Here is a 23,719-nt window from a genome sequence, read left to right as displayed (position 1 = left end):
TTTTGCTCCATGTTTGTACAGCATCTAAGAAAGCAGCATCTTATCTGAATTGCCATGCAAATCCATAAGATTAGTCATGGGAGCAGGGAAGCTTAACTCTGTAATTCAGGGAGTGATGCTAATGAGAGCTTCTTAGAGAGGTTGTTTCATAGTGGTCTCTTAGGTCTTCTCTCCTGGTCTCACCTGTGAGCTGTGAGAGTGTGGCTGGCAAGCTGTAACCAGATGTTACAGGCCTGAGCTGGTGAAATTCCTGTCTGGGGGAATAAACAATCAGTGTTTTATGCTTTGCTGTAGGAAATCCAGGGATTAGCTAAGGCTGTGTTTTAAACCTCCTCCATAAACAGACTCCAGCTGTGGCAGTCCTGGGATCTGAACCCTCTTGCTCCAAGCTGCAGTGCCAAATTAGAAACAGGCTTTTTCCTGGGCAGGCTTTGTCCTGAGACGATCTCTTGGTTCGTGAATGTGTTCTGACTTGGCAAAAACCCAGTTGTTTAAAATATTCGTGGAGCCAGCTGTGAGCCTGCAGACGCCCATGGGGTGATGAGTGACCAGAGAAGCCACCAGTGGCCTCTGCAGAGTCACAGCCAGTGCTGGTGTCAGGGCTCGCAGCTCCAGCCCAGGACATTCATGAACACACAGCCCCTCATCTGTTGCAGCTGAGAGATGGAGGTGCAGCATCCTCCAGAATATAAGAGACAAAAGGAAATGAAATCCATCAGCAGCCTGGAATTGCCTTGCAGTATTTGCATTGCAGTCTTCTATGTGCAAGGCTAAAATAGGACATGTCCATGTCTAGCTTAATAGGGGCAAAGTCCTCCAGTGACCTTCCTGGACTGTAAACGTCAGAGTGGATCATGGTATTCACAGGTATAGTATCAAATGTTTGGGCCAAAAGGCTTGCTGCCAATTTGCTGTGAAGGCTATTTGGTTAAATCTCAATATTTGACTTTATGGAAAAGAAAGGCCAGCCCTTACAACAGACTCCTGTGTAGCATATTTATGACAGCACAAGTTAGGCAGATGAATAACAGTATTTAGAGGAAATTTCTGTAAGCTGCTTAGTGGTTACAATAGCCAGTGCTGAATTACATGTGTCATTTGTCCAAGTGGAGTCACTGCTGCGTGCCCCTTTACCTCATACACAGCACCACAGATGCTGTGCCAGGATGGCTGGGTATTAATGATGCCCCTTCTCTTATTTAGGGACAATTATCTGCAACTTTCACTTGTCCTTTCATGTCAGTCCTAGGTAAAAGCACTGAGTTGTCCAGGCTTAGTGGATTAAAGCTGGCAAGAAAGTGAAAAAATCCCCAATAATTTCTTTTTAGCTGGCTTATGATAGATAAAGGAACTCTGAAGTATTTCTATTTCTCCCCGAATAGGGAACTTCAGATAGACCGTTTCCTGCCTTTCCTCTCAGAAGAATATGGTGTGGGAGGTCTCAGAAGTATTTGATTGTTTTTACTTAATCAGAAAGACAAGAGTCTTGGAGCCTTAATAGAGACATATTTTCCTCTCAATGCTTCTCAAAAATTTGAGCTACATTGGATTTAATGACACAGGAGTTTTAAAGGGGCTGAATAAATCACTACTTTTGCTTTTCCTCAAGTGACATGCTGGTGATAAAGCTTCTGTTAGAGACTTGGTAGACCTTTCAGGAAAAAAACCAGCATTAAAACCAGACTGAATTTACTGTGTTTAAAACACAGCAGTGGAAAACCATGCCTCAATTACATAAATGTTACTGTTCAGCACAAAAATGTCAAATGTGCATGAGGTTCTTGGAGACCTTGGTTATACTCAGTAAATATATTCAGTTACTAGTGGTAACTTGGAAGACATTTAGGAGGAGCAGGGAAGAGAAGGATCACTGAGCAGAAAGCTGACAAGGGGTGCAGCTGTGCAAGCACGGCTTGGCTGGCAGGAGCTGCAGCATTAAGGCTCTGGTAGGTCACAGCACAGTTTGTTCTTTCTGATTTACGAGTCCCACACTTTGAGCATGTCCTGGCTTTGCTGTGTTGATGGCTTTGAGTGCCCAGGAGTGTGTGCATATCTTATCAGGGATCTGTGTAGCACGAGTGTCAGTCATGGGGCAGCAACTCTGTGCATTCTGCTGCATTCTCACCTGCTCGGAAAGGCTTTTGCTTTGCAAAATGCAGAGCCAGGGCTGTGTCACTGCCTCCAAACGGGACCCTAGAGAGAGCAGTCAGCAGCTAGAAAGGACTCAAGAGGTTCTCATTGCTGTGTGCAGTTAGATCATGCTTGTGGTGCATTGCCATGTGAACATTGCACCCTGTATTTCCAGCTCAGCTCAGCTCAGGTGCTGTTAAGCCAGGGAGAAGGAGAATAAATAAAGCAATATGCTTGCATGTACTGTAAATACATCACATCCTGTTTATTGCATACAACTCCTCCCACCCTATTAATAAAACGTCCCTAAGGTTTCAAAGTGGAAAACTCAGCAGCTGCTGATGCAAAATGACAAGAGCAGAGTGATGGTGCTTTATACCACTCACAGATCAAGTCTGAAAGCTATTTACATGCACAAAGCTGTTTGCACAAGGCCTTACCCACACTGGTGCATGAGATATCTGGCAGTGAAACAATTCAGTTGTGTTACAAAATTAAAAAGCCTTCTAAAGACTTAAGGCATTAAGTGCTCTTTGTGTGCTGCTGTATTACATTCATAAAATACCCAAGCCTGGCTCTAATGGGCTGTAAATGAACTCTTGGTGAAAAATATATCAAACTAAAACTACAGGCAGCCTGGGAGAATGCCTTCCAGGTTCCCCATAAAGACTTCATACCAATTAGCAAAGCCAGTCCCAGAGAGCACATAACAGGCTTTTTTCACTAGGCCTGGCAGATACTGGGATGTTACTTTATTTTTCACAATACCAGTATTTACACCAACTGTGAACTTTAGCGAAAAGAAATGCAAGATTTTCTGTGAAAGCAAGGAAATGGTATAGTTTACAGGGGAAGATAAACAAAATTTCTAGTACCAGGAAAATGGGAAGTCAGAGCTGTGTGGGCTAAATTCTGTCCTTATTTGGCTTTGGGGAATTATGTGATTTTATTCTATGACTCAGAGTTGTTTTTACAGCATTTGCGTCACCCAGATAAGTTGAATCTGCATAAGACCCAGCATGTTCCAAGAGAGAATATTTTGTTCTGTAATGCGAACTGGCTAGCAGGTGCTGACAGGTCTAATGTTTTGCACTACTACTAATTATTATTATTATTATTATTATTATTATTATTATTATTATTATTATTATTATTATTATTATTATTATTATTATTATTATTATTTTGTAGTTATTGTTGTTGTTGTTGTCATTCAGGCATAAACTGTAGATGTCTCAGAGCTATCAGTTTATGTTATTGCAGCAAGTATGTGCAGTATCAGGGAAAATCCTAATACTTGGAGAATCATTTTACAAACCAGCAGCAGTGATTTCCATTTGCTTTCAGTTTGCCTCCTTTGACCTCTGTTCACATGTGGAAAAACACAGCCTGTGTATGACATGGATAATGTAACTTCCCTGCTCAGTTCCACCCGGATCTCACCCTGGTATTTTACTTGCAGAGCCTCACCCAATATAGGTGCCACAAATTAGTCACTGCCCTGAAGTGTAAATGCTTGTGTTTTTCCATCCAGGAGGGTGGTTAGAGAATTTGGCACATAATGCTGCAAGGAGTTGGCAGAACTGAAAGTAGGTGAGCTCAGACACTGGTCTGAGGAATGCAGCAAATCCAAATTTAGGGCTCTGGAGGCTGGATCACAAGTGCTGCAGCCCTGTGATACAAAGTGCTGATCTGATATTGGCTCGTTCTGCTTGTTCAGATGTGTTCGAGTGTTTCTGAGAAGTTATTTTTGTGCTGGCAGGCTTTGTGAGAGATCAGGTGGTGTCTGCCCATACGGCTCTGCCTTTCTGCAAGGCTGGAGATCATTTCTCTTCCTGCAGCTGGCACGGAGCTGTCATTAAAAGCATGACTGACATAAACACTGCTCTGGCTAATTAGACAGCAGTGAGGTTGTGTGCCTGCACCCAGCCTGGGGTGTCTTGGCTGCCGTGGAGGAGCCTCACCTCCATCCATTGCTCAGGACAGAGGAACAGCTTGGGCAAGGCTGAAATCCAAAGCAAAATGAGTTTGTTTTCTTTTTCCCAAGGGCAGGACACTCACCTTTCACCGCCCTCTTTGCTGGAGGGCGATGGCACTGGACTTTGACTCCAGTTCTCTGATCTGGCCCAAGGGCACATCGTGGTGCTGAGGGCCGTTCTTGTAAAGGAAACTTCCTTCTCTCTCACATAATATCTTTTCTTCTAATTTTTTTTTTTCCTTTTTTTAAACGGTGTTTTGCTAGTGGTCTGCTTTTGGCTTTTGCTTTTTGGTTGCTCAGGTTTTGTCAGGACAAAAGGGTGAGGCTCGGCAAGGTGCAAGTATCTCTGCAGCCTGGGAGAGGGAGCACTGCAGTAATTCCTGTTCTCTGTCTCTCCCCTTGTGTCCAGAGGAGAAGAAAATGAAGCCCGACATGATTATCAGATAGCTCATTAACTGAATCCCATCAGAAGTGGTCACTCTGCAAATTCTTGGTGATTTAATTCCCCCATTTAATTAATTCCTCCTCTAGAAATTATCAACTCACATTGGAGACAAATTACCTGTTAATTTTTCATTTGATAATTAGTGCTCTACTAGGCCCTAGTTAAGCTTTCTTGCCTCATGTCAGATTTGATCAAAAGGAGACACCTGAGCCTTCTGATCTGTGTTAATGTGAACATTTTCCCTTTTATGTACAGAGCACAGGCTAAGGCAGGGGTCTGACAATGCCCACAGCACCTCCTGGAGAGGTGCTTCCCTCCCCACTTCTGCTGGGGACTTTGCATGGGCCTGGGAGAGACGAGGGACAAAAACCCCACCCAAAAATAATTACAGTGCAAGACTGTGACCTTTGCAGCTTCTGCTGTGCTGGTGCCCAAAGTCCCTGAGCGTTGATTTTTTATCTGCCCGAGTGTCACAAGGCCGGGGCAGTGGCCTCCGGAGGGGCTGCAGTGTGAGGGCTGCAAGTGAGGGCTTTCATGGTGGATGGGGGAGTCTGGGCTCTGGTCTCTATCCCTGAGGCTGCTGCTGTATTTTATCTACAGATTTGTTCAGTGCAAAATGCAGAAGCTGCCCAGGAAACAGAAGGCGACGCTTCCCCCCGCCATCCCCCCCGGAAGTGTTTGCAAATCCCATCTCCTGTTTCACTGTGTGTTTCTGCCAGAGGCTGCTGGCATTATTTATTCATTTTGCTGCACAGTGTCGTGCTTTCAGCAGGAGGGGGGGATAGTTCCCTTTTGATCTGTGCTGCCCCGATGGCTTCTGCTGCTGGGGCACTTCTCTAGGGGAGGTGGTGGGGTGGGTTTGGCTCTCCTGCAGCTTGGGGCTGCTGCTCTTGGGGCTGCTTCTCATCAGGCAAGCACTGAAAAAGCTGCTGGTTGCCCAGCCTGTGGCTGATTTCGCTGAGGTTAAGGTTTTGCTGTGCTGCAGTTTGTCCTTGCACACTCCCAGGGCAGGGGAGGAAAGGTTCAATTCAGGCTGTGGGGGACAGTGCTCAGAGCAGGTGCTGGCGAGGCTGCAGGGCTGGGCTCCCTGCAGGAAATCAGGGCTGGGAGCAGCGTCCCAGCGACACTTGACAGAGCCTGTTTGGACTGGGCTGGTTGCTCAGTCACAGGAATGATGGATGAAAGGCAAACACCCCATAGACTTTGTCATGGAAAAGTGATAGGCATGTTCCAGGCTTGAAAAAATGAAATGTTTAGATCTCCTACAGGTGCTGCCTAGGTCTCACAAAACACTTCTGATCAAACATTCAGGCCCAGAACCTCTGGGGTATTTCAGCATCCATGCTGCTGACATTCCTTGGCATATGCTTAATCCTTTTTACGTCTCTCAAGTGTGAATAGAGCCACCCAAACACAGGTGGTGCTGCCTGGCACAGCCCCAGATCTGCAGGGGTGGATATCAGGCAAGGTGTGTCCAGATCTGGGCTTTTCTGGCACAAGCCAACCTCTCTGTACTGTGTCAGTGCCCTGCTGCTCATCCTGTTCCCTGGGATGCTGCTGCCCATTGAGTTGTGAGGGCTGTGTGCTCTTCTCCACACCCTGAGCTGTAGCCTGTACAGCCTGGTGCTGTAGCCCTTCAAGACTCCAGCAACACACAGCCAGCTTGAGGCACTGGTAGGATCCCCCAGACTCCATGGGATGCTCTGTCAAGGCACCCACTGAGCATCTACTCCAAATAATAGTCTGAGAGCATCCCAGCTTGGTGCTTTCATTCATTGCTTCATTTGCAGTCTGCTCTATTTTTTTTTGCAAATTTTAAGCCGCACCAATTGCAGCCCCAAGCAGTGAGGTTCCCTACCCAAGGGAAGCATTTCTGTGACACTGGTGAGTACATTGCTCTGGTGAGAGAGACACTGTAGAGGCTGTCACCAAGTGCACCTGAGTGGCTGCTGTGAATGCTCAGAGTGCCAGGGAGGAAGAGGATGTTTTGGATGCCCCAGAAGTGCTGCCCTGTGTGTCCCACCAGCTCCTTCCCCCTCCCACACCCTCATGTACCAAATGTGCCTTCCCTGTACAGCCCAGTAAGGCTCAGAGAAGTGTGAAACTGCTGCTGAAGTCAAAGGCAAATGATAATCATAGTGAGTAATTCTGGCTGGAACACAGGTTTTTTGAGGGCTGTTGTATCTTACAGAGCCCCAGTGTGATTTATTTTTAATGCTGAATGTCTGGCCCTCCATCACATTTCCCACACGTGTCATTTGCCCCCTCATTTTGTTTGTTTCCCACCATACAAGGAGGGCAGATACTCTCCATTATAACTCAAATTGGGCACAGTATCTCCAACAGCTTGTTGCAACACACTGGTGGCTACAGCCCAGCTGTTGTGGCACAGCTTCTCTGACAAGAGCACGGAGGGTTTCCTCTGCCTGCCTGCAGGTTCCCGTGAGCCCAAGACAAACTGCATCCCTGGATGCACCCCAGAAATGGTTAAGAGAAGAGCAGGCTGCGGTGCTGCTGCTGTCAAGCTCACGGGAGCGGGGCTTTCTCTTCTTGTTGCCAGTTACTAGGATTGGGAGCCAGCTCTGATCCTGTCCAGGAGTGTAGTACTTGTACTTGCCCTGCTGCAGAGGAGCTGCATCCTCTGCCAACATCAATTTCATGTCCCAGAAAAGGGTGCTGAACTCCTTGTCCCTCAGGTAATGAGGCCTTCTGCAGCTGTCAGGAAACAGTCTTCTGCATGAGCAGAAGTGCTGTGCTCCTGTGGTCCATAAATACACCCCAACATGGGGGATCTGCTGTCTTTGCCATGTCATGGCCATGGGGGCTTTTTCTGGCAAAGCCCAGGGTTGGTACGGAGGAGGAGGTATCAGCAGCCCATAAAAGCACAGGCAGGGGACGGGTGGGAAGCAGAATATGTGGGTGTAAATGTGAGCTTATCTCCTGCAGTGGCTGCTCCCCTCCCACCCCCAAGCTCTGCTGGCTTTAATCATCTTAGATCTGTGCAAAAACTCTGCATACGTCAGGTGCAGGATGTTTGAGTGGCTGCATTACTGAGCTGGAGGATCTAAACCCCTTGCACATGGACTTTGTGGAGGTGGCAGACGGCTCCGATGGCCACAGCTCCTGACCCCAGGGCAGCTCCTGACCTCAGGCACTGCTCCATCCCCCCCTGCTGTGCCCAGGAGCAATGATGTGTTTCACATCTGGGCTTGATGTATTCAGAGAGTGCATGGCCACTGCATATTCAGTAAGGCATGATGAGTTCATTTAACAAATTTTCCAGATCATCTGTGAATGTATACTGCTCTAACCTCCAGTTTAATGTGCTGGTTATTGTGGTATTGAAGTTTATTCCTGATCCTGATTTTCCTTTTTTCCTGCCTGCCAGCATCTTTGACAGACAACAGAATTCTATTTTAGATCTGTACCAGGTAATTATGTTTGCTTGGCATGTTGCAGTGCTCCTTGTTACTTTGCATTCAGGAGTGTTAGTCAGGCAGGAGAAAGTGTCATGAGATGTGGAGTAAAAATCACAATCCAGCCCAGCTATAGCCCCCCAGGTCTGGTCCTCCAAGAGTCCCAGGGCTTCTGGGTCATTCTCCCAAGTATTTGACCTAGCTTCAGAGCAGGATCCTGACATAAATGCCTGAGTTTAGTGAAGACAGGTAAGGTGATAAACCTGCCCCAAATATTGACTCTGTACTATGGGGAAAAGGTGGCACTGATCCTGTCCTCTAGGTGGGAGAAATTAATTACGAGGAGGTAAATAAAGTGTCTGGTGAGTCCTGGGAGGACTATTGGCTTGGAAAAGGTATGGCTTGTTGTGCCTTTGGTGCAGAAAGACTGTTTGAAAAGGTGTTTGCAGAGCTGTGTGTAAGTTCATTGTGCATTGCCTGTATGTGGCTGTGGAGGAGCTTTATCAGGATAAATGGACCCATGAGCACTAAGGGGGAACTAAGCAGAACTTGCTGCCACCTCCTTGCCTTCCTTTCCCATTAAGGGTCCGCAAGGACCTGCAGGGAGTCGCTGCCTTGGGCAGCAGCCTGTGGAAAACATGGCATGAGGACTTCAGGACAGAAGCAGCTTCCTTTTACTGTCCTGCGTGGGAGTGGGAGCTCCAGACAAAATTTACTAGAGAAACCCTGCCACTGAGTCACAAGGTGCAGAGGATCTTGCTTTTTAAACTTCTCAGAGAGAAGCCTGGATGTGGCTGGATCCAGTCTTAGCCTCACACTGTCAACAATTGTAATTGTTGAGTAATTGTGACCTGCAGGATTTAAAGATGGCAAATCAGATATGTCTATATAAAAAAAATTGCTCATGATGACAAATGATTAGACAAAAGATTGTAATCAGAATTACTTACTACACAGACTAGAAGCTGAAACTACTAACAGTTATATAGTATAATGTAGTGCACTAAATTAAAGCAATTGTATTAAAGGTAACAAAAAGAAGCAGTTGCTAAGTAGACATTGATGTAACTCACCATACCAACACTCAGAGTGGGGAGGTCTCTTTCTCTTAACCTGGAGGAGCAACCTTGAGGGGCATCCCCACTCAAGGGGGAATCTCCACACACACTCCAGGAAGGGGTATCTCAGAAGAACCTCCTATGTGGAAAGTGGACTGGGTTTTTAGAGTGTAAAGGGGTTGACTGCCAGTCCTATGCCTCCAGGCCAGTTTAGCAACTTACTGGCCAAAGGTTTGCCTTACTGTCAGGATGTTGATTTGGGGTTCGGTGTGCCAGACTGATTTTTAGCATAACACAACACCAAAACAACACATGGCTCCCCTCTCAGTCCAGCCTGATAGATTTGCAAATAAGACATTTTCCACTGAGTTGCTTGACCACATTCCAGGTCAAAGCATGAGGGGGTGTGGGGGGAAACATCCTGCCACAATTACACAGGATAGAAATGACCCCACAGTTGCACAGAGCAGAGCAGCTCCCCAGCTGCTGGGAAATGTGTCATGAGCCCACACTGCCCCCAGGACTCCCTGGCTGTGCATGCCCACATCACTGGCACCCTCAGGTGCCACCTTCAGCAGGGAGGGCAGGCTGGAAAGTCCAGGTGCTGCCAGTCTTGGATATCCCGATCTGCTGTGTGACGTGGGAGCTCCTCTGATGCACTCTGGACAGCGGTGATGCCCTGCTGCACATCAGGGCTGGAGGGAGGGCAGGGCTCCCCTCACCCTGCACAGGAAGATGATGCAGCCCTGTTCAGGCTTCAATAGCAGCGTTTTTTCCCTGAACAGAGAACCCTGAGCATGGCTGCCCAGTTTTAGTCAAGGCCGAGTCAGAGTGAATGTGGGAAACTTGGATTCAAATCCCTCTTCAGTTTTAGTTAATACAGATCTGAGCCCAGCTTCCCTCCCCTTCCCCAAGACTGCTCTGGGTATTGTGGAGAATTATCCAGCAGCCCAGATGATGTTTTTCAGCACTGCATCCATACACATGTACTGCAGTGGGAAGCAGGACCTTGCTCCCATGGCAGACACCCAGCCCCTCACTGCAGAGCAGCCCTCACCGCTCCTTTCTTGCTGGAAATGCTTGATTGGCTTGAGAGAGACATGAAACCACATCTGCAGGATGGGCGGGGAGAGACCTCGTGAGCTGATGTAAAATCCAGTGGCCTGGACAGACTTGGAGAGGATCTCTGTCCCGCCCTTGCCAAGCAGTGGGAGGATCTGACCCTGATGGAGCCATCCCCAGGTCTCCCTGCCCTCTTTGTGTGGGGTGTGTGTGATGTCTTACGGGGCTGCTGGCAGAGGTTTGGGCTGACAGCTGAGCGCACTCACCCGTGGTTTGCTGTGCACTGCATCTGCTTCAGGCTGCCTACCCTAGAGTGTGCTGTTCCCTTTCAGAACATGCTCCTGCTGCAGCTGCAGCCTCCCGGGCCTCTCCTGCAGCACGGCCTGGCCATTGCTCAGCACCTGCGCTGGGGCTGAGATCTGGTGCCCAGCTTGACCCTCTCCTCTTCCCGCTGTTTTATTGATTTTAATTCATCACTTTCCATGTGGTTAAGTGGCTTTTTGGTGGCTGTTTCTTGCCAAGTGCTGCTGCTGGCTGCCTTGTCTCATCCACAGCCTGGGTGGTGAAGAACTCTCCTGCAGGATTCCTCCTGCAGGCAGCTGCCAGCTGCTGTGTCCTTGGGCTGGCTTTGGGCATTGTGACATGCTCTCAGTCCACAGCCAGGGGTCCATCAGGAACCTGTCCCAGCTCTGAGATGGCAGCCCACATGTGTGTGGTGGGGATGTGGCTCAGGTGGGAGGGTGAATGGGGCTGGTGTGAGCTTGAGGCCCTCCTTGCTGAGGATACACAGGGGGAACCTGTGGGGGGAACCTCAGCAGCTCTTCTGTCCAAAGCGTGTCTTGAAGTTGGTCTTCTGCAGGGGTGGGACCATGAGGAGGCAGGCTGACAAGGACACAGCATGGAAGGCTGAGGAAGCTCTGGAATTCAATGCCTGAACGAAGTTTGGTGGCCTCAGTCTACACAAAAATGAAACCCCTGCTTGCAGATGGAGATCTGTCCTCTCTTCTGAGCAAGAGAGAGCTCTTCAGCCCCTTGCTCTCAAAGTCCTGGTTGGCCCCTCAGTTGCTTCTGCGTCTCCTGTGAGCAGCCACATCAGACGTGTACCAAGTTCTATTTCTGCAAACCGCAGCACGGCCACACTGGTCCGTCCTGTCTGCTCACAGCTCTGCAATCCCACCACGGGACACCTGCTCCCTGCCCCAAACTCACCCCAGCCAGGGCTGTGTGTGCCCATCCTGGGAGCAGCCTGGTCCCACAGGCAGTGCTGACAACAGGAGCTCTGCCGAGGAGCACTGAGGCAGCTCCTTCAAAGGTCACCCTGGTGATTACGAGCACAGGAAAGGTTCAGATGTGTGACACAGCTGTGGCTGTGAGAAGAGGGGAAGTATGCATGATGCTGTGACCACTGTTACACGAGCTCAGGAAACTAGAGCCTGGGGAAGGTGGGCAGGCTCGGGCGCTCTATGGAACGAGGACCTCACCCCCAGCACTGGTCCCATGATTGCAAGCAGCTGATAGAGATAAAAACCAGGGAGTGAAGGTGTTCAGCAGCCAGAGTCAGGCCAGCAGCTCTGCTCCTTCACTGCTCTGAGGAAGGCAACACCTGGCTGAAAGTGTATAAATGTGCTTGGTTCCAGCCAATCCAGCACTGGTGTCCTTGGCTGTCTTGTCATCTTCTGTTAGAGAAAGTGAGCCCTGCTGAGGGCCACAGTGGTTCCCATAGCTAAGGGCTAAAGTGGTTGAGATGAGACCTCTCACCTCCAGTTAGGTAAAATGGGTCCCACCAGCTGTTCTTGAACAAACTTGGAAAATAATGGGAATATTTTAATCTGCAAGAAGCAGTCCCCAGAGACAATTTTAAATCATATCAATGTATATTAGAGATAGGAGCTACCTACAGATCCTTAAGTGACGATCACATAAAATGCCCCTGGTCATTAAGAAATGGGCTTTTAGAAGGAATCTTTGCACCAAGTCTGCACAGGATTGCCCTGCAAGGCAGACTTGTCCTCACTGCCACATGGTGAAGCTATGCCAAGGTTTATGTTCCCACAGCACACACCTCTGGAGCAGAGTGGGCTCCTTCAATCAGGACTCAATTCTCCAAATTCTTTTAGTGGAAGATCAGATATAAACATCTATTGATTTTTTTTTCAGTGGCACCATATCTCTGCAGCTTTCTGGTCTTGTCTCCACAGAGAGACACTGACCTCTGGCTTCTCTGAGTTCCCAGAGATTAAAAAGAGCAGGATAGATCATGAGGACGAACTCCTGGTGGCAAAAAAAATTTAACAGCACAGAGCTGCAGTAGCACAGTCTGTAGCTTCTGAGTCTACTTTCAGCCTGGCAGCCACACCACCTTCCCAACACCGAGCACCTGTAGTGTGCTCAACCCTCAGCATTAACCAGCCATGAGTCAAGCTCTAAATAATGCTGAGGTGTGGTTTAGAGTCCAAGTTTGTTTCTTTAGAGAATACATGCTGGTCTCCTTTATGTTTTCCTACCTAAAATGACTAGAAACTTCTCCTTTTCAGGCCTCCTTCTCACACTGTCATGCCCTTTCGGTGCCAAGGGTTATCAGGAAATGAGTCAGGAGTCTCCAGCAGTTCACAAAGGCACTAGGTGCCCTGCTTGGTGCACCTGCAGTGCTCTGCTGAAGCCGCTCACAGGGCGACGCTCCCTGGCTTTCCTAGAAATTGGGACCTCATTTTCCTGCCAGTGCCAGCTCCCCAGCCTCCCCCAGCACATGCTGAGATGTTGATGTCTTCTCTGTGCCAGGGCTGCAGCTGTGCAAGGCTCCTGCCCATGGATGGTGCAGAGAGGTACAGTACCGTGAGCTGTGGAGCTGCTGCTGCTGCTGGGCAGGAGGAGCTCCGGGTGTGCCAGCACAGTGTGCCTGGTGAGGCTGGGCTGGGAGGGCTCCTGATGGGGCAGGACACGGCCTCTTCCAGCTGTTTTACCTCCAGCCATGGTAGAAAATCCAGGGTGGGGCTGGGCCAGCTGCAGTCACTGAAGTTGTGTGTGTGGGCTGGATGCTGATGGCACAGCTGCTGTCAGAAGCTCCCGCAGGAGCAAATGCTGCCTGTGCTGGTCTCTGGTGAGGCTGCCTGCTGCAGCAGCTCTCTGAGAAGCGCTCCCTCCATGCCAGCCTTCCTCCAGCTGCGGCAGCATCGCCTCATCAGCACCGCGGCTGCTGATGCCCCAGTGGGCACCTACTGCCACTGCCCCCCGCCCCAGAAAGGGGCTGCTGAGGTGCTGTCAGCTCCCAGGTTATCAAACACACCAGTCCCCAGCCCATCAGCCCCCACCCACCCGCTGTGCATAGCAGAGGTTCCCAGTGCCCTTCACTGGGAATGATTTGTCGGTCCTGCAGGCTGCTCCTCTGAGGGAGGTGGTTCTGCTGATCCCAGAAACACTTCCCGAGGCTCGGTGGTCCCTCATGTCCCACCCCTCCAGCCCTAATATGGGCACATGGAAGAAGAGCAAAGAGGCACAGGGGACCCCCAAAATCTCAGAGGAACGTGGTGTCCTGGTGCAGAGCATCCCCTCCCCGTGAGCAGGTTTGGTGTTGCTGTGTGAAGCTGCAGGTCTAACCCTGAGCAGGGAGCTGCTCAGACACCAGTTTGTCCCCAAATCCCACACACCCTCCTCGCCCGCTGCCTCCCCCTTGCCGACACGGGAGAGACATGATTCCTGGTACCCCTGATAAAGCTCTTGCAGATATTGGGGAAGAAAGAAGTGGGAATAGCACTTCCTCCTCCTCCTCCCCTCTCCGTTTCTTCATGGCTGAAAGGTCAGTGATCTGCTTTCTGTGATCAGGTAGGTTGTGGCTTCCTGGCATTCTCACGGGAACCAGGGCAAACATCAGCTGCCCCAGCACCAGGGAGGACCCAGCTGGAGCTGGGTCTGTCACCACAAGGTCTCCAGCAGCTTCAGCTCTGTGCTGGAGGCTGCAACGTGCCCGTCTGTGGCTTTGCAAATCTCTTTCCTCCTCTGCAAAACAGCGCGGTGCAAAGCACTGAAGTGCAAAGCTGGAGGCTTTATTACAGCAGGTGGTGGGGAAAGGCTTAAAATCTAAAATTCAGCTAAAATCTGTGCTCTGTGGGTCACCCCCTGCCTTCCAGCCTGCCCCCAGCACAGCCTGCTTGCACACTGTTGGGGACAGACAGATTTCCTGAGGTGCCAGCCAGATGCCTGAAGACTGAGGGAAAGCCAAACCAAAATAAACCTGATGTAGCTGGGTGCTTTAATTTGCAGGAAGTGCTGTGCAGCAGCAGGCTGGTTCCCAGCTGAATCTTTCTTGCTGCATCAAGCATAAATTCATCAGGTATTCCATTTCCTGGGAAAAAAAAAATAAAGCAGAATAATTCACTTGGAAATAAAGAGTGGAGCTATTTTTCCCTCTGACATGGTGAATGCAATTACCCAAGGCATGGGAGGCTGAGATAACTCACTTGTTCAGCCCCCACTCTCCAAAGAAACCATCATCATTCTGTCAGAAAAAGCTTTAAACTCAAATTTACATCCTGAATGCTAAAACATCACCACATACAGAAGCCATCCTTATGATTTCCATGCACCAGCTGCTGCATCACAAGGAAAACACACTCATAGGCCAGAATTTATTATTGTCAAGGCCATACACACAGTGCAAGCTCCCTGTGTTTGCTGACCCTTTTCCCAATGCTGTTGGTATCTCCTTGTCCTTCAGGAGCAATTCCTAGTGAAGCAAAGCCCACTGGCACTCTGTTAGTAGTGTGTGAGCCATGCTGGGGCTGGGAAAATGTGCATGGGGGTTGAGAGTCTCAAGCTGTGTCTGTTTGGAGAGCTCAGTGCAGGCAAGCCATAAGCCTGTGATTGCCCCCAAATTTAATTCCATTTAGGCAGCACTCTCCCACCTCTTCTGTCATTACATAATGGGGAGTGAAGTAATGACTTTCAGCAATGCTGTTTGAGTGGCAGCAGTCCAATCCTGGACTGCATTTTTTTTTTTTAATGGTGGGGGGAGAGCAGGTTGGCAGAGGGGAGGAAGCATCCGTTTGGTTCGTCTGCAATCCCTGTTTCGCTTTGGGAGCTTTAGAGGACAGACACATTCTTCCATCTCCGCTAATCCTCCTCTGATACAGAGGATTTTCCTGCCATTAAATGATAGCTTGTGAGAAAAAAATGCCAACTTTTCAGAGACTGGCTGGTATGGCTAAGGGCAGCCTCATGAGCAGGAGGGAGGACACAGCCACTGCCTGGCCAGGTAAGCCACACGTCCGGGTGATTTCTGTTGGGAATTTTGGTTTCCACTCTTTGATGGTTACGCTCCTCTGTACCAGCACCTGCTTCCTTAGGGTAGAGCCAGTCTCTTACTGTTGGTGATCCTTTCCCACCTCAGATGACAGGAATCTGCCTTTGGCATGGCTTCTGGGAAGGATGCGGATGAGCTCCTGAAAAGCAGTGGCACAAAACTGCAAGATTCCCTGAGAAGGTCAGTGGTGGAAGAAAGATCCTCACCAGGAAGGTGCTGGGGACTTCTTCAGTTTGAAAGTGTGTGAGAGAAGAGCATTTTCCTTCATCTTCCTTTCTAAACATAGATCTTTTTGTGGAAAAATGATGCAGGGAAATGACAGAGGATGAAACCCATCTCTAGTCTTCCTGTGTGCTTTTAGATCCCTCAAGTTTGCTTGCCAGACCTGAAATGCCTGAGAATAATCAAGGTAATGTTTGCCATCATTCTAAATGGTGAGTATACTCTAATTCTGCATTATCCAGTAGTGGATTAGACAGATCATTTGGAAAGGTGGCGGTTAAATATTCAATTATTGCAATCATTGTCTCTTTACCCTTCTTAAGACTCTTTCTTTTTTGTTTCTTTTCCTTTGGTCTCTCACTCTGTCTTCCATATACTGAGTTACTGTAATATTTAAAAGAGCAAAAGATATCATCCATGGGAGGAAATTTTTTTATTCTTTAATGTCATAAATATTTTTGACCTTACTGCTCTATTTCACCCTTTTGCTCAAACACATCTCATTTGAGGGCTCAAATGTGTCACTGAGTCGCTGAAAGTTTCCAGCTGCTGCCCTGTCTGTGAACATCCTTTTTTAGGGAAGGGGAAGGAATAAGGTGGGAAAGATGGGAATGTTTCAGGCTACACTGATCAGAGATCTTGTCAACGGGAAGAGTTGATCTCTTTTGCCCAGAGCAACAGCTCTCCTGAGGGTTTGGTAAGGTTCAGGTGGAGGATTTTTTTCAACTTCCTTTCCAGGAGAAAGAGGGGAAATTGCCCACAAAGGCTGCATTGCTGAGGGGTTTCCCTGAGATCCTGTTGCTGGGGGGATATTTTCTCATTGAATGGTCCTCACGCTCTTGCTTTCCACGTCCAGCACATTGCAAGGGTGCACTTGTAAATTGAGATTTTAGAAGTCTGCTATGAATTGCCACAAGCAGAAGACCCAGATTTGGCACTAGTGTATAAGGAAAACAGACTGGATATGGCTTGGGGGCAGACATTCCCTTTATTGAGTGATTAGGGAATAAGCAGGGGGGGAAGGAGGGGATTTGATTATCAGCAGGCTCATTCCTACACTGCCCACCATGTGCACAGCAGTGTGGGTGGAGGTCTGCTCTGAAGGCCAGGGATGTGACTGAGCTTGGGGCAGCTGGAGCTGAGCATGGAGCTTGCTCAGGACAGCCTCACCTATAGCTCAGCCTATGCACAAATGCCCCTCTGGATGTCACCCTGAACCCACACAAGGTTCCCTACCAGCAGCAACACTTGCATCCATCATTTTCCAGACAACCAACTGCAGTCAGACATTTGGGAACAGGCAAATCCTTAATCTGTCTGGCCCTCAGTTTATGTAACTGCCTAGCAAAAACAACATATGCCCCTGTTGGCACGCAGAGGATGGACTGGTGCAGAGGGGAGCAAAAGAAGCAGCCCCTGGGCAGGCTGCACAAAGAAAGAGCAATCTGAGACCAGCATATTGTTCCCCTTCTTGTCCTTAGACTCCAGCTGTTGTCAGGGGGACTGGAGGGGACTTTCCTATAGCTGTGGCTGTTAGATAAGGGCATGGGAAAGAGAGGAAGAGCAGACAAACAAAATGACAAGCTGTCTAAAATCCTTTCTACCTCCTAGAGTCCTTCACTATCATTTATCCTTGAAGTGATGTTGTTTTGCTAATTCTCCAGTCACAATAGTGTGCCCTGTCATCATGAGACTTGAATTTTGATGAAGAGGCCACAGCTCATCCTTTTGTGATGCTCTCTCTGTGCATCTAAATACCTTTCCTACATGAAATAACCAGAATGGTTTGAACAGACCCAGGCTCCAGGGCAGCTCCTGGGTTGATGCCCTTCAGTGGGGACCTGCCCAACAACTGGTTTTGCAAGTCTCCTTTACACAGGCAGTGCAAACTCCTAAATATGGTCCCATGCATGTTGTCTTTAGAAAGGATGGAGGAAAAACAGAGCAATTGTAGCCCAAACTGTTGTTTGCCCTGTACATTAAAGCCTTAAGGCCTGCAAAAATAAAACTTGATGCTTGCTGAAGCTGATGCTTCCAGGCATATTACCTCACAAGTCTGTCTTATTGAAAATGCCCATGGGAATGCAGCTGTGGTGGGCAATCACTGTGCTGCAAACCACGGGGAGAGACAGCCCAGCTGTTGGCAGCTTCCCCTTCTAGACACTCAGCAGGAATATGGAGGAAACCCCCCTGATCCCAGCAGCACAGTAATAGAGGTGGCTGTTTGGGAAAGCTGTTGGTATCTCATGTTTTGCTGAAAAAAAAGAAGAAAAGGATTATGTTTGTATGGGAGCTAATAAACTGCAGCAGAAAACCAGTCAGCAGCAATAGCACCACTTCGTGCTTGTGACTGCATGGAGATCTTTGGTGTGGCTGCTCATTTTGTTGAGGAGAAGGTAGGATGTGTCTGGGAGAGCAATTAAAAAAACAGCCTTCAGTTCTTCCTCTCTAAAGAGTTTATTTTCATGGAATCAGGAAAGGGATTGTGCTGGAAGGGACCTAAAAGGGATCATCTCATTCCAAGCCCCCTGCCATGAGCAGGAACATCTTTTACTATCCCAGGTTTCTCAGAGGTTCATCCAACCTGGCCTTGAGCACTGGCAGGGTTGGGGCACCCACAGCTTCTCTGGGTACCCTGTGCCAGGGCCTCACCACCCTCACAGTGAAGAGTTTCTTCCATATATCTAACCTAAATTTCCTCTCTTTCAGAGGGGAAAACCATTTTGCACTAAAAAAAACAAACCACTTTTCAGATTTTTTTTTTGACTGGATGTTTTTTCTCTGCAAAAAAGCACGTCTGTGGAGGCTGATGTCTCCTTTTGTTCCTTTTGGTTCTTCTCTCATTTCTCCCAAGAGATGCCTTCTCTTCCTTGTTGTTCACCCACCTGTGTGGGACTAACCTGGGAGGAAACAACAGCCTTGCACCTCCCACGTCAGGCTGATAAAGGACAGAGTGGCTGCTCCCATCAAACAAATGACATTATGGTGACTGTCTCGAGAATTGGCAAAGCAGCAAAAACTGTGCTGGAGATGCAGAGTTTCTCATCTATGATGAGATGACAAAGCCAGCATTTGAACAATATCTCTCAGTTTGTTTTTTCTCGTGCTGTTGGTACCAGTACACAGTAGGAATGTGTTTTCAAACACTTCATTGCATCTCCTTGAGAGCTGAGAGTTCCTCTTCCAGTGCTGCAGCAGCTCATGGCTCTGGTGGAGAAACATTAGGTTGAAATAAAAGAGAAAGGAAAGGAAAGGAAAGGAAAGGAAAGGAAAGGAAAGGAAAGGAAAGGAAAGGAAAGGAAAGGAAAGGAAAGGAAAGGAAAGGAAAGGAAAGGAAAGGAAAGGAAAGGAAAGGAAAGGAAAGGAAAGGAAAGGAAAGGAAAGGAAAGGAAAGGAAAGGAAAGGAAAGGAAAGGAAAGGAAAGGAAAGGAAAGGAAAGGAAAGGAAAGGAAAGGAAAGGAAAGGAAAGGAAAGGAAAGGAAAGGAAAGAAGATGAATTTTACACACTTTGAGCAATTAGTTCATCTCCCCTGCCCATTGCCAGATTCAGCATACACTGCCCTCCCCTTTTCCAGACCCAGGAAAGCTGTGACCCACCCACAGCTGCTGGCCTTCAATGCATTTCTGCCTGGTCCTTGGCCAAACCATGTCCCCATTGGGCAGCAGAGAGACCCCAACAGAGACACTTGAGAAATACTGAATTCTAGGCAAGCCCCCTCTTGGGGACAGGAATTAATCAGAGATTATGTTCTAGGTGACATGAATTCTCAGCAGGTTTAGAAACCCCAGAAGATTTGTAGGGATTTTACACAAGAGCTCCTCAGTCAGTGCTGGTGTACAGGTGGCAATTAGCTTGGCTAGAGGGGATGAAAAGACAGTGTAATTTCTTTTTGCTGCTGTGACTAATTTGCTAATGATGCATTCTTTTCTCTCCTGCCCCGCCTCTGTGGGGATGGCAGTGATCCTTTGGGTCCCACAGGTCCATGGGGTGTGGGCCTGTGTGCGCTCCTGCCCTCCCAGCTGTGTGTGCACGCCGGAGAGGAGCTGCTCTGTGCTCTGTGACCGTGCTGGGCTGGGGCAGATCCCCAGCGAGTTCCCCTGCGAAGCCTCTTCCATCAACCTGGATAAAAACAGCATCAAGTTCCTGTCCGAGAGGGCCTTCGGGACGCTGCCTTCCCTCAAGTCCCTGTCTCTCAACCACAACAACATCTCCTTCATCACTCCAGGGGCGTTCAAGGGGCTGCCCAGCCTGACGGAGCTGAAGATGGCCCACAACGAGTACATTCGCTATCTCCACACTCGCACCTTCACCGCGCTCCGGCGCCTCGTGAGGCTGGACCTGGCCGACTGCAACCTCTTCAACATCCCAGACAGGATCTTCATCGAGCTGCCTGCTCTGCAGGAGCTGTTCTGCTTCCAGAACAACTTCCGAAGGATCCCAGGCGCCATCAGGGGCATGGAGAACTTGACCCATGTGTACCTGGAGAGAAATAGGATTGAAGCGGTGGCCTATAACTCCCTGCAGGGCCTGACTAAGCTGAAATACCTGAATCTGCAGGACAACAAGATAAATGTCATCCATGAGCGAGCTTTTCAGGGCTGTCAGAGGATGGAGTACCTGTACCTGAATGACAACTTGATCAGTGAGCTTCCAGAAAACTCCTTTGATGGCCTGAGGCGCCTGAAGATGCTCAACCTGGGGGGGAATTTTCTCAGGAACATTTCCAACACCTGGTTCCGGGACTTGGGGGAGCTGGAGTTCCTCTACCTGGACCGCAACAGGATCAGCTACATCGAGGAAGGGGCTTTTGAGAACCTCACCAGCCTGGTGGCGCTGCACTTGAACAGCAACAACCTGACGACCCTGCCCTTCTCGGTGTTCGAGCCCGTCTACTTCCTGGGGCGCCTGTACCTCTTCCGCAACCCCTGGGAGTGCGACTGCCGCATCGAGTGGCTCAAGGAGTGGATGGAGAACTACAGGCTCGTCAGGGATATTCCGTGTGCCTCCCCCTCCTCCGTGGCTGGCATTGATCTGACGGACGTGCTCTTCGAGAGGTCTCCCGAGGGTTACTGCCTCGACCCGGTGGAGCTCAACATCACGTCCGAGGGGCCGGCCCCGAGCGAGGAGCCTTGGTCCACCACAGAGAGCAAGTTCAACAGCCTTATCTCCAAACTCTTGCTCCAGATGGGCCTTCCCGAAGAGGTGGCAAATGCCACTGAGGTGTACAGTAACACCACGCAGCCGGACGGACAGACTGAAGGGGTTTCTTCTGGCATGGGGGAAGGAAGAACCAAGGCTGACTCCTCCTCCTTGTACCTCCCAGCACTTTTTACAGTGATTGTTCTGCTGTGCAAATAGTCCAAGGGCTGGATGGAGCAGGGGTTCTGCTTAAGCGTTTAGACCCTGCACCTACTTAGTCGTGAGAGAAAAGTTTTACTGTGAGCCTCTGATACATAATGGGCTCCAAACTCTTCCAGGCTGGGTTTGTTGGATCTGGCTCCAGATTCCCCTGGGAGCTGCTGAAATCTGGGTCCCACTCTGGGTGACAAACCTGCCCTGTGGGTGCCCCAGAGCCTCCTGGATACTCAGAGGGAGATGAGCAGCACTAATACTGAATTTTGCCTAGAGATGTGTGATGTTCCCTGCTGGGAAGGGAGGGAAGAGGGGTCTGTCTGTGGGGTGCTTGTTCCACCAGGCCAACTCGTGAGAGCGAGATGTTCCATGGTGACTCAGCTTCGTGAGAGCGAGATGAGGCCACAAAACCGGACCCCTCTTCATGTCCTGACAGACACCCACACCCACACCCACGGCAGGTGCTGCTGAACAATGGGAAACCATTCCTGATTTCCCCCATCGGGTGCAGGAGGGAGCAGGGCAGTCCTGGTGACATCCAGGGATGCAGCACTGGGCCTCATGGGAAGGAGGAAAGTGCCTGGAGAGGCACCTGCCCCAGGCTGGTCTGGGGTGGGCACAGGATGCTGGCACTGACCCCAGGCAGGATTTTGATCCCTTCTCCCCCCTGTTATCCTGGCACTGGTGTGGGAGAACCAGATGGACCCATGTTTGTCCAAACAGTCCCCTCTGAGGCAAAGCTACTTAAACTTAACCCACTTATTCCCATCATTTCAATGTGTTTATTTTTTCAGTGAATATATTGTTTCAAGGAATAAATTTTTTTTATTTGTAGGTTGTTTCATGGCATAGCAGCAGGGGCAGAGCACGGTGATGCCAAATGCAACCAGGCCCTATGAAATATTTTCTATTTCCACCACTAATATGTACCATGTAGCGTGTCATATTATGCCATACTGATAATCTTCTTTTATACAGCATTTTAAGTGTTTTATCTTTGAAATCTTCAATGAAAGCTGCTAATATGACCAGAAAGAATGATGTTTTATGTATCAAAGCATATTAATAAAATAATTTGATATTTTACTCACAAAAATAAATTAACTGCTCAAACCTAATTGGTTTTTTTTTGAGATCCTTGACCAACTCTGGTGATTTTTTTTTTTTTGTAGGCTACTCAAATGGGTGCACACGAGTGTCCTTTCATGGCCTAGAGCAAATGACAACCTATTTATTGCAACATAAGTACTTTCACGTAGAACTTGACCATGCTTATGTTTGTGTTAAGCAGCAACACTTGAAAATATAAGTGACTATGTAGAAATACACTTCTGTCCAAAAAGATCTACTGCTTTCTAATTAGTGCCAGAGATTTCCAGAGGAAAGCTGAGTACAGGGAAAACCAAGCCTTCCCTGCTGCAATGGCTTCTCAGTTATCTGTAGCTCGACCACAGTTTCCCCAGGGAATCAAAATGCCAGATGGTTTGATAAATGCCTATTTGACCTGTTCCGTGAACTAAATTCAATGAGTTAGGATTTCCAGGCTATTTATGAATCCATTAATCTTCTTAAATGCTAAATTCATCTGTGTATTATAAGAGGCTGTTTTTCAAACCTAGTCCAGTCCAGTGCTGTGGAGGCATATTAGGTTAAGGATGCCTTTACAGGAGCACTATTTCATCCTGTCAGGGGGTTTATCAATAGGGCTGGCACAGATGGTAGGACACAAATGGTTGTATTTCACTTTCTATAAGTAGAGATGCCTCATGAGTGAATTGTTTTTATAACCCACATATTCATTTGCCGTGTTGGGGCACATCAAAGCTGGAGATTGCCTTACTGTGCAATTGTTGAGTGGCTTTCAAGTCAGTTAGTGCTTCGAAGATGCTCCTGCTTTATCTGCAAGATGCAGATCTGAACGTGAAGTGTCTTAAAATGTTGGTTTTAGCAGAGATTGTGCTGGCAGGTGATGGACAAGAGGGCTGTACACTGTACTCAGCTGTGTGACAACAGGGACACTGACCTTGGGCATCGATGCTTTAAGTGTCTGTTGTGGTCAGAAAGGTGCCTGGCCCAGGAAGATTTCCCTGTGCTGCTCTAACACAGCCGTGGCTGACATCGTGCTGGGAATAATGGGCCTTCATCTTCCCTGCAGGAATGGGGACACACTCCCTGCTCTCCTGCTCTGAAATCCTGCTCTTCCCTCTGAGCTGAGAGATCAGCAATGTGTGTTTCCAGTGGCACAGAGCAGCTGGCACGTGGGCACTCCGAGTGGATTGGGAAAGGTCTGTGAGCCTGTGATCACTCTCGCTTTGCTCCTCTGTGTTGCTCATTCCTTGAGGAGACATGAGAACTGCCTGCTTCATTCTTTCATGATTCTTGTTTCTAAACTCTTAGCAAATGGGTTGTTTCTCTGATTGCATGGGCAGGGGACAACTCAAAATTACATTATTTTGAAAAAATAGTTGGGTTCTTTTCTTTATTTTTTTAGACCAGACTCTTGCTGCAAAATTGTGCTTCAGCTGGTAAACCTGAACCAGTTGTTGGTTACAAGTCCATGGCTCAGAGTCCCTTTACAAATCAATGCTGTTTTCAAAATCTGTCTCTGGACTGGGACAATTCCAAAGATGCCAAATCTTTGTCTGTTTGGAATAGCTGCAAATATTTTTCAGCAAAGTGGTTCTCCCAGCGCTGCCCTCAGCATGAGGTGCTGAGATTTCGTTTGAAGCAGTGGGAAGGGATGGTCATGAGCTGCCTGG

General features: G+C 48.6%; 1 protein-coding gene across 12 annotated transcripts; it reads left to right on the top strand.

Annotated features, from left to right (window-relative positions):
• The first annotated feature begins 803 nt into the window (after positions 1–803).
• Positions 804–22,579, top strand: NYX (nyctalopin). Of its 12 annotated transcripts, none has more exons than XM_058859555.1 (5): positions 1,879–1,946; positions 7,942–7,984; positions 15,473–15,624; positions 15,747–15,794; positions 19,567–22,579. In XM_058859555.1, exons 3-5 carry the CDS (start codon positions 15,495–15,497, stop codon positions 20,964–20,966), a joined length of 1,578 nt encoding a protein of 525 aa, XP_058715538.1. In that variant the 5' UTR covers positions 1,879–1,946; positions 7,942–7,984; positions 15,473–15,494; the 3' UTR covers positions 20,967–22,579. The 12 variants fall into 12 exon arrangements, with proteins under 12 accessions (XP_058715548.1, XP_058715541.1, XP_058715538.1 ...); XM_058859551.1 differs by having other exon boundaries at positions 1,895–1,946; positions 10,146–15,624; XM_058859565.1 differs by lacking the exons at positions 1,879–1,946; positions 7,942–7,984 and adding an exon at positions 804–867.
• The last annotated feature ends 1,140 nt before the right edge of the window (positions 22,580–23,719 follow it).

This window comes from Poecile atricapillus, chromosome 1, assembly GCF_030490865.1.
Source record: "Poecile atricapillus isolate bPoeAtr1 chromosome 1, bPoeAtr1.hap1, whole genome shotgun sequence".
In the NCBI taxonomy this organism is placed as follows: Eukaryota; Metazoa; Chordata; class Aves; order Passeriformes; family Paridae; genus Poecile; species Poecile atricapillus.
The sequence above is the reverse complement of the archived record's forward strand: the minus strand, read 5'-3'. Positions and strand labels throughout refer to the sequence as shown.

Coding starts and splice junctions, on each gene's coding strand:
- NYX (XM_058859565.1), top strand. CDS start 15,495: ATGGCTTCTGGGAAGGATGCGGATGAGCTCCTGAAAAGCAGTGGCACA. Junction 15,625..15,746: donor GGGACTTCTTCAGTTTGAAA/GTGTGTGAGAGA, acceptor GTGTGCTTTTAG/ATCCCTCAAGTTTGCTTGCC. Junction 15,795..19,566: donor AATGCCTGAGAATAATCAAG/GTAATGTTTGCC, acceptor TGGGGATGGCAG/TGATCCTTTGGGTCCCACAG.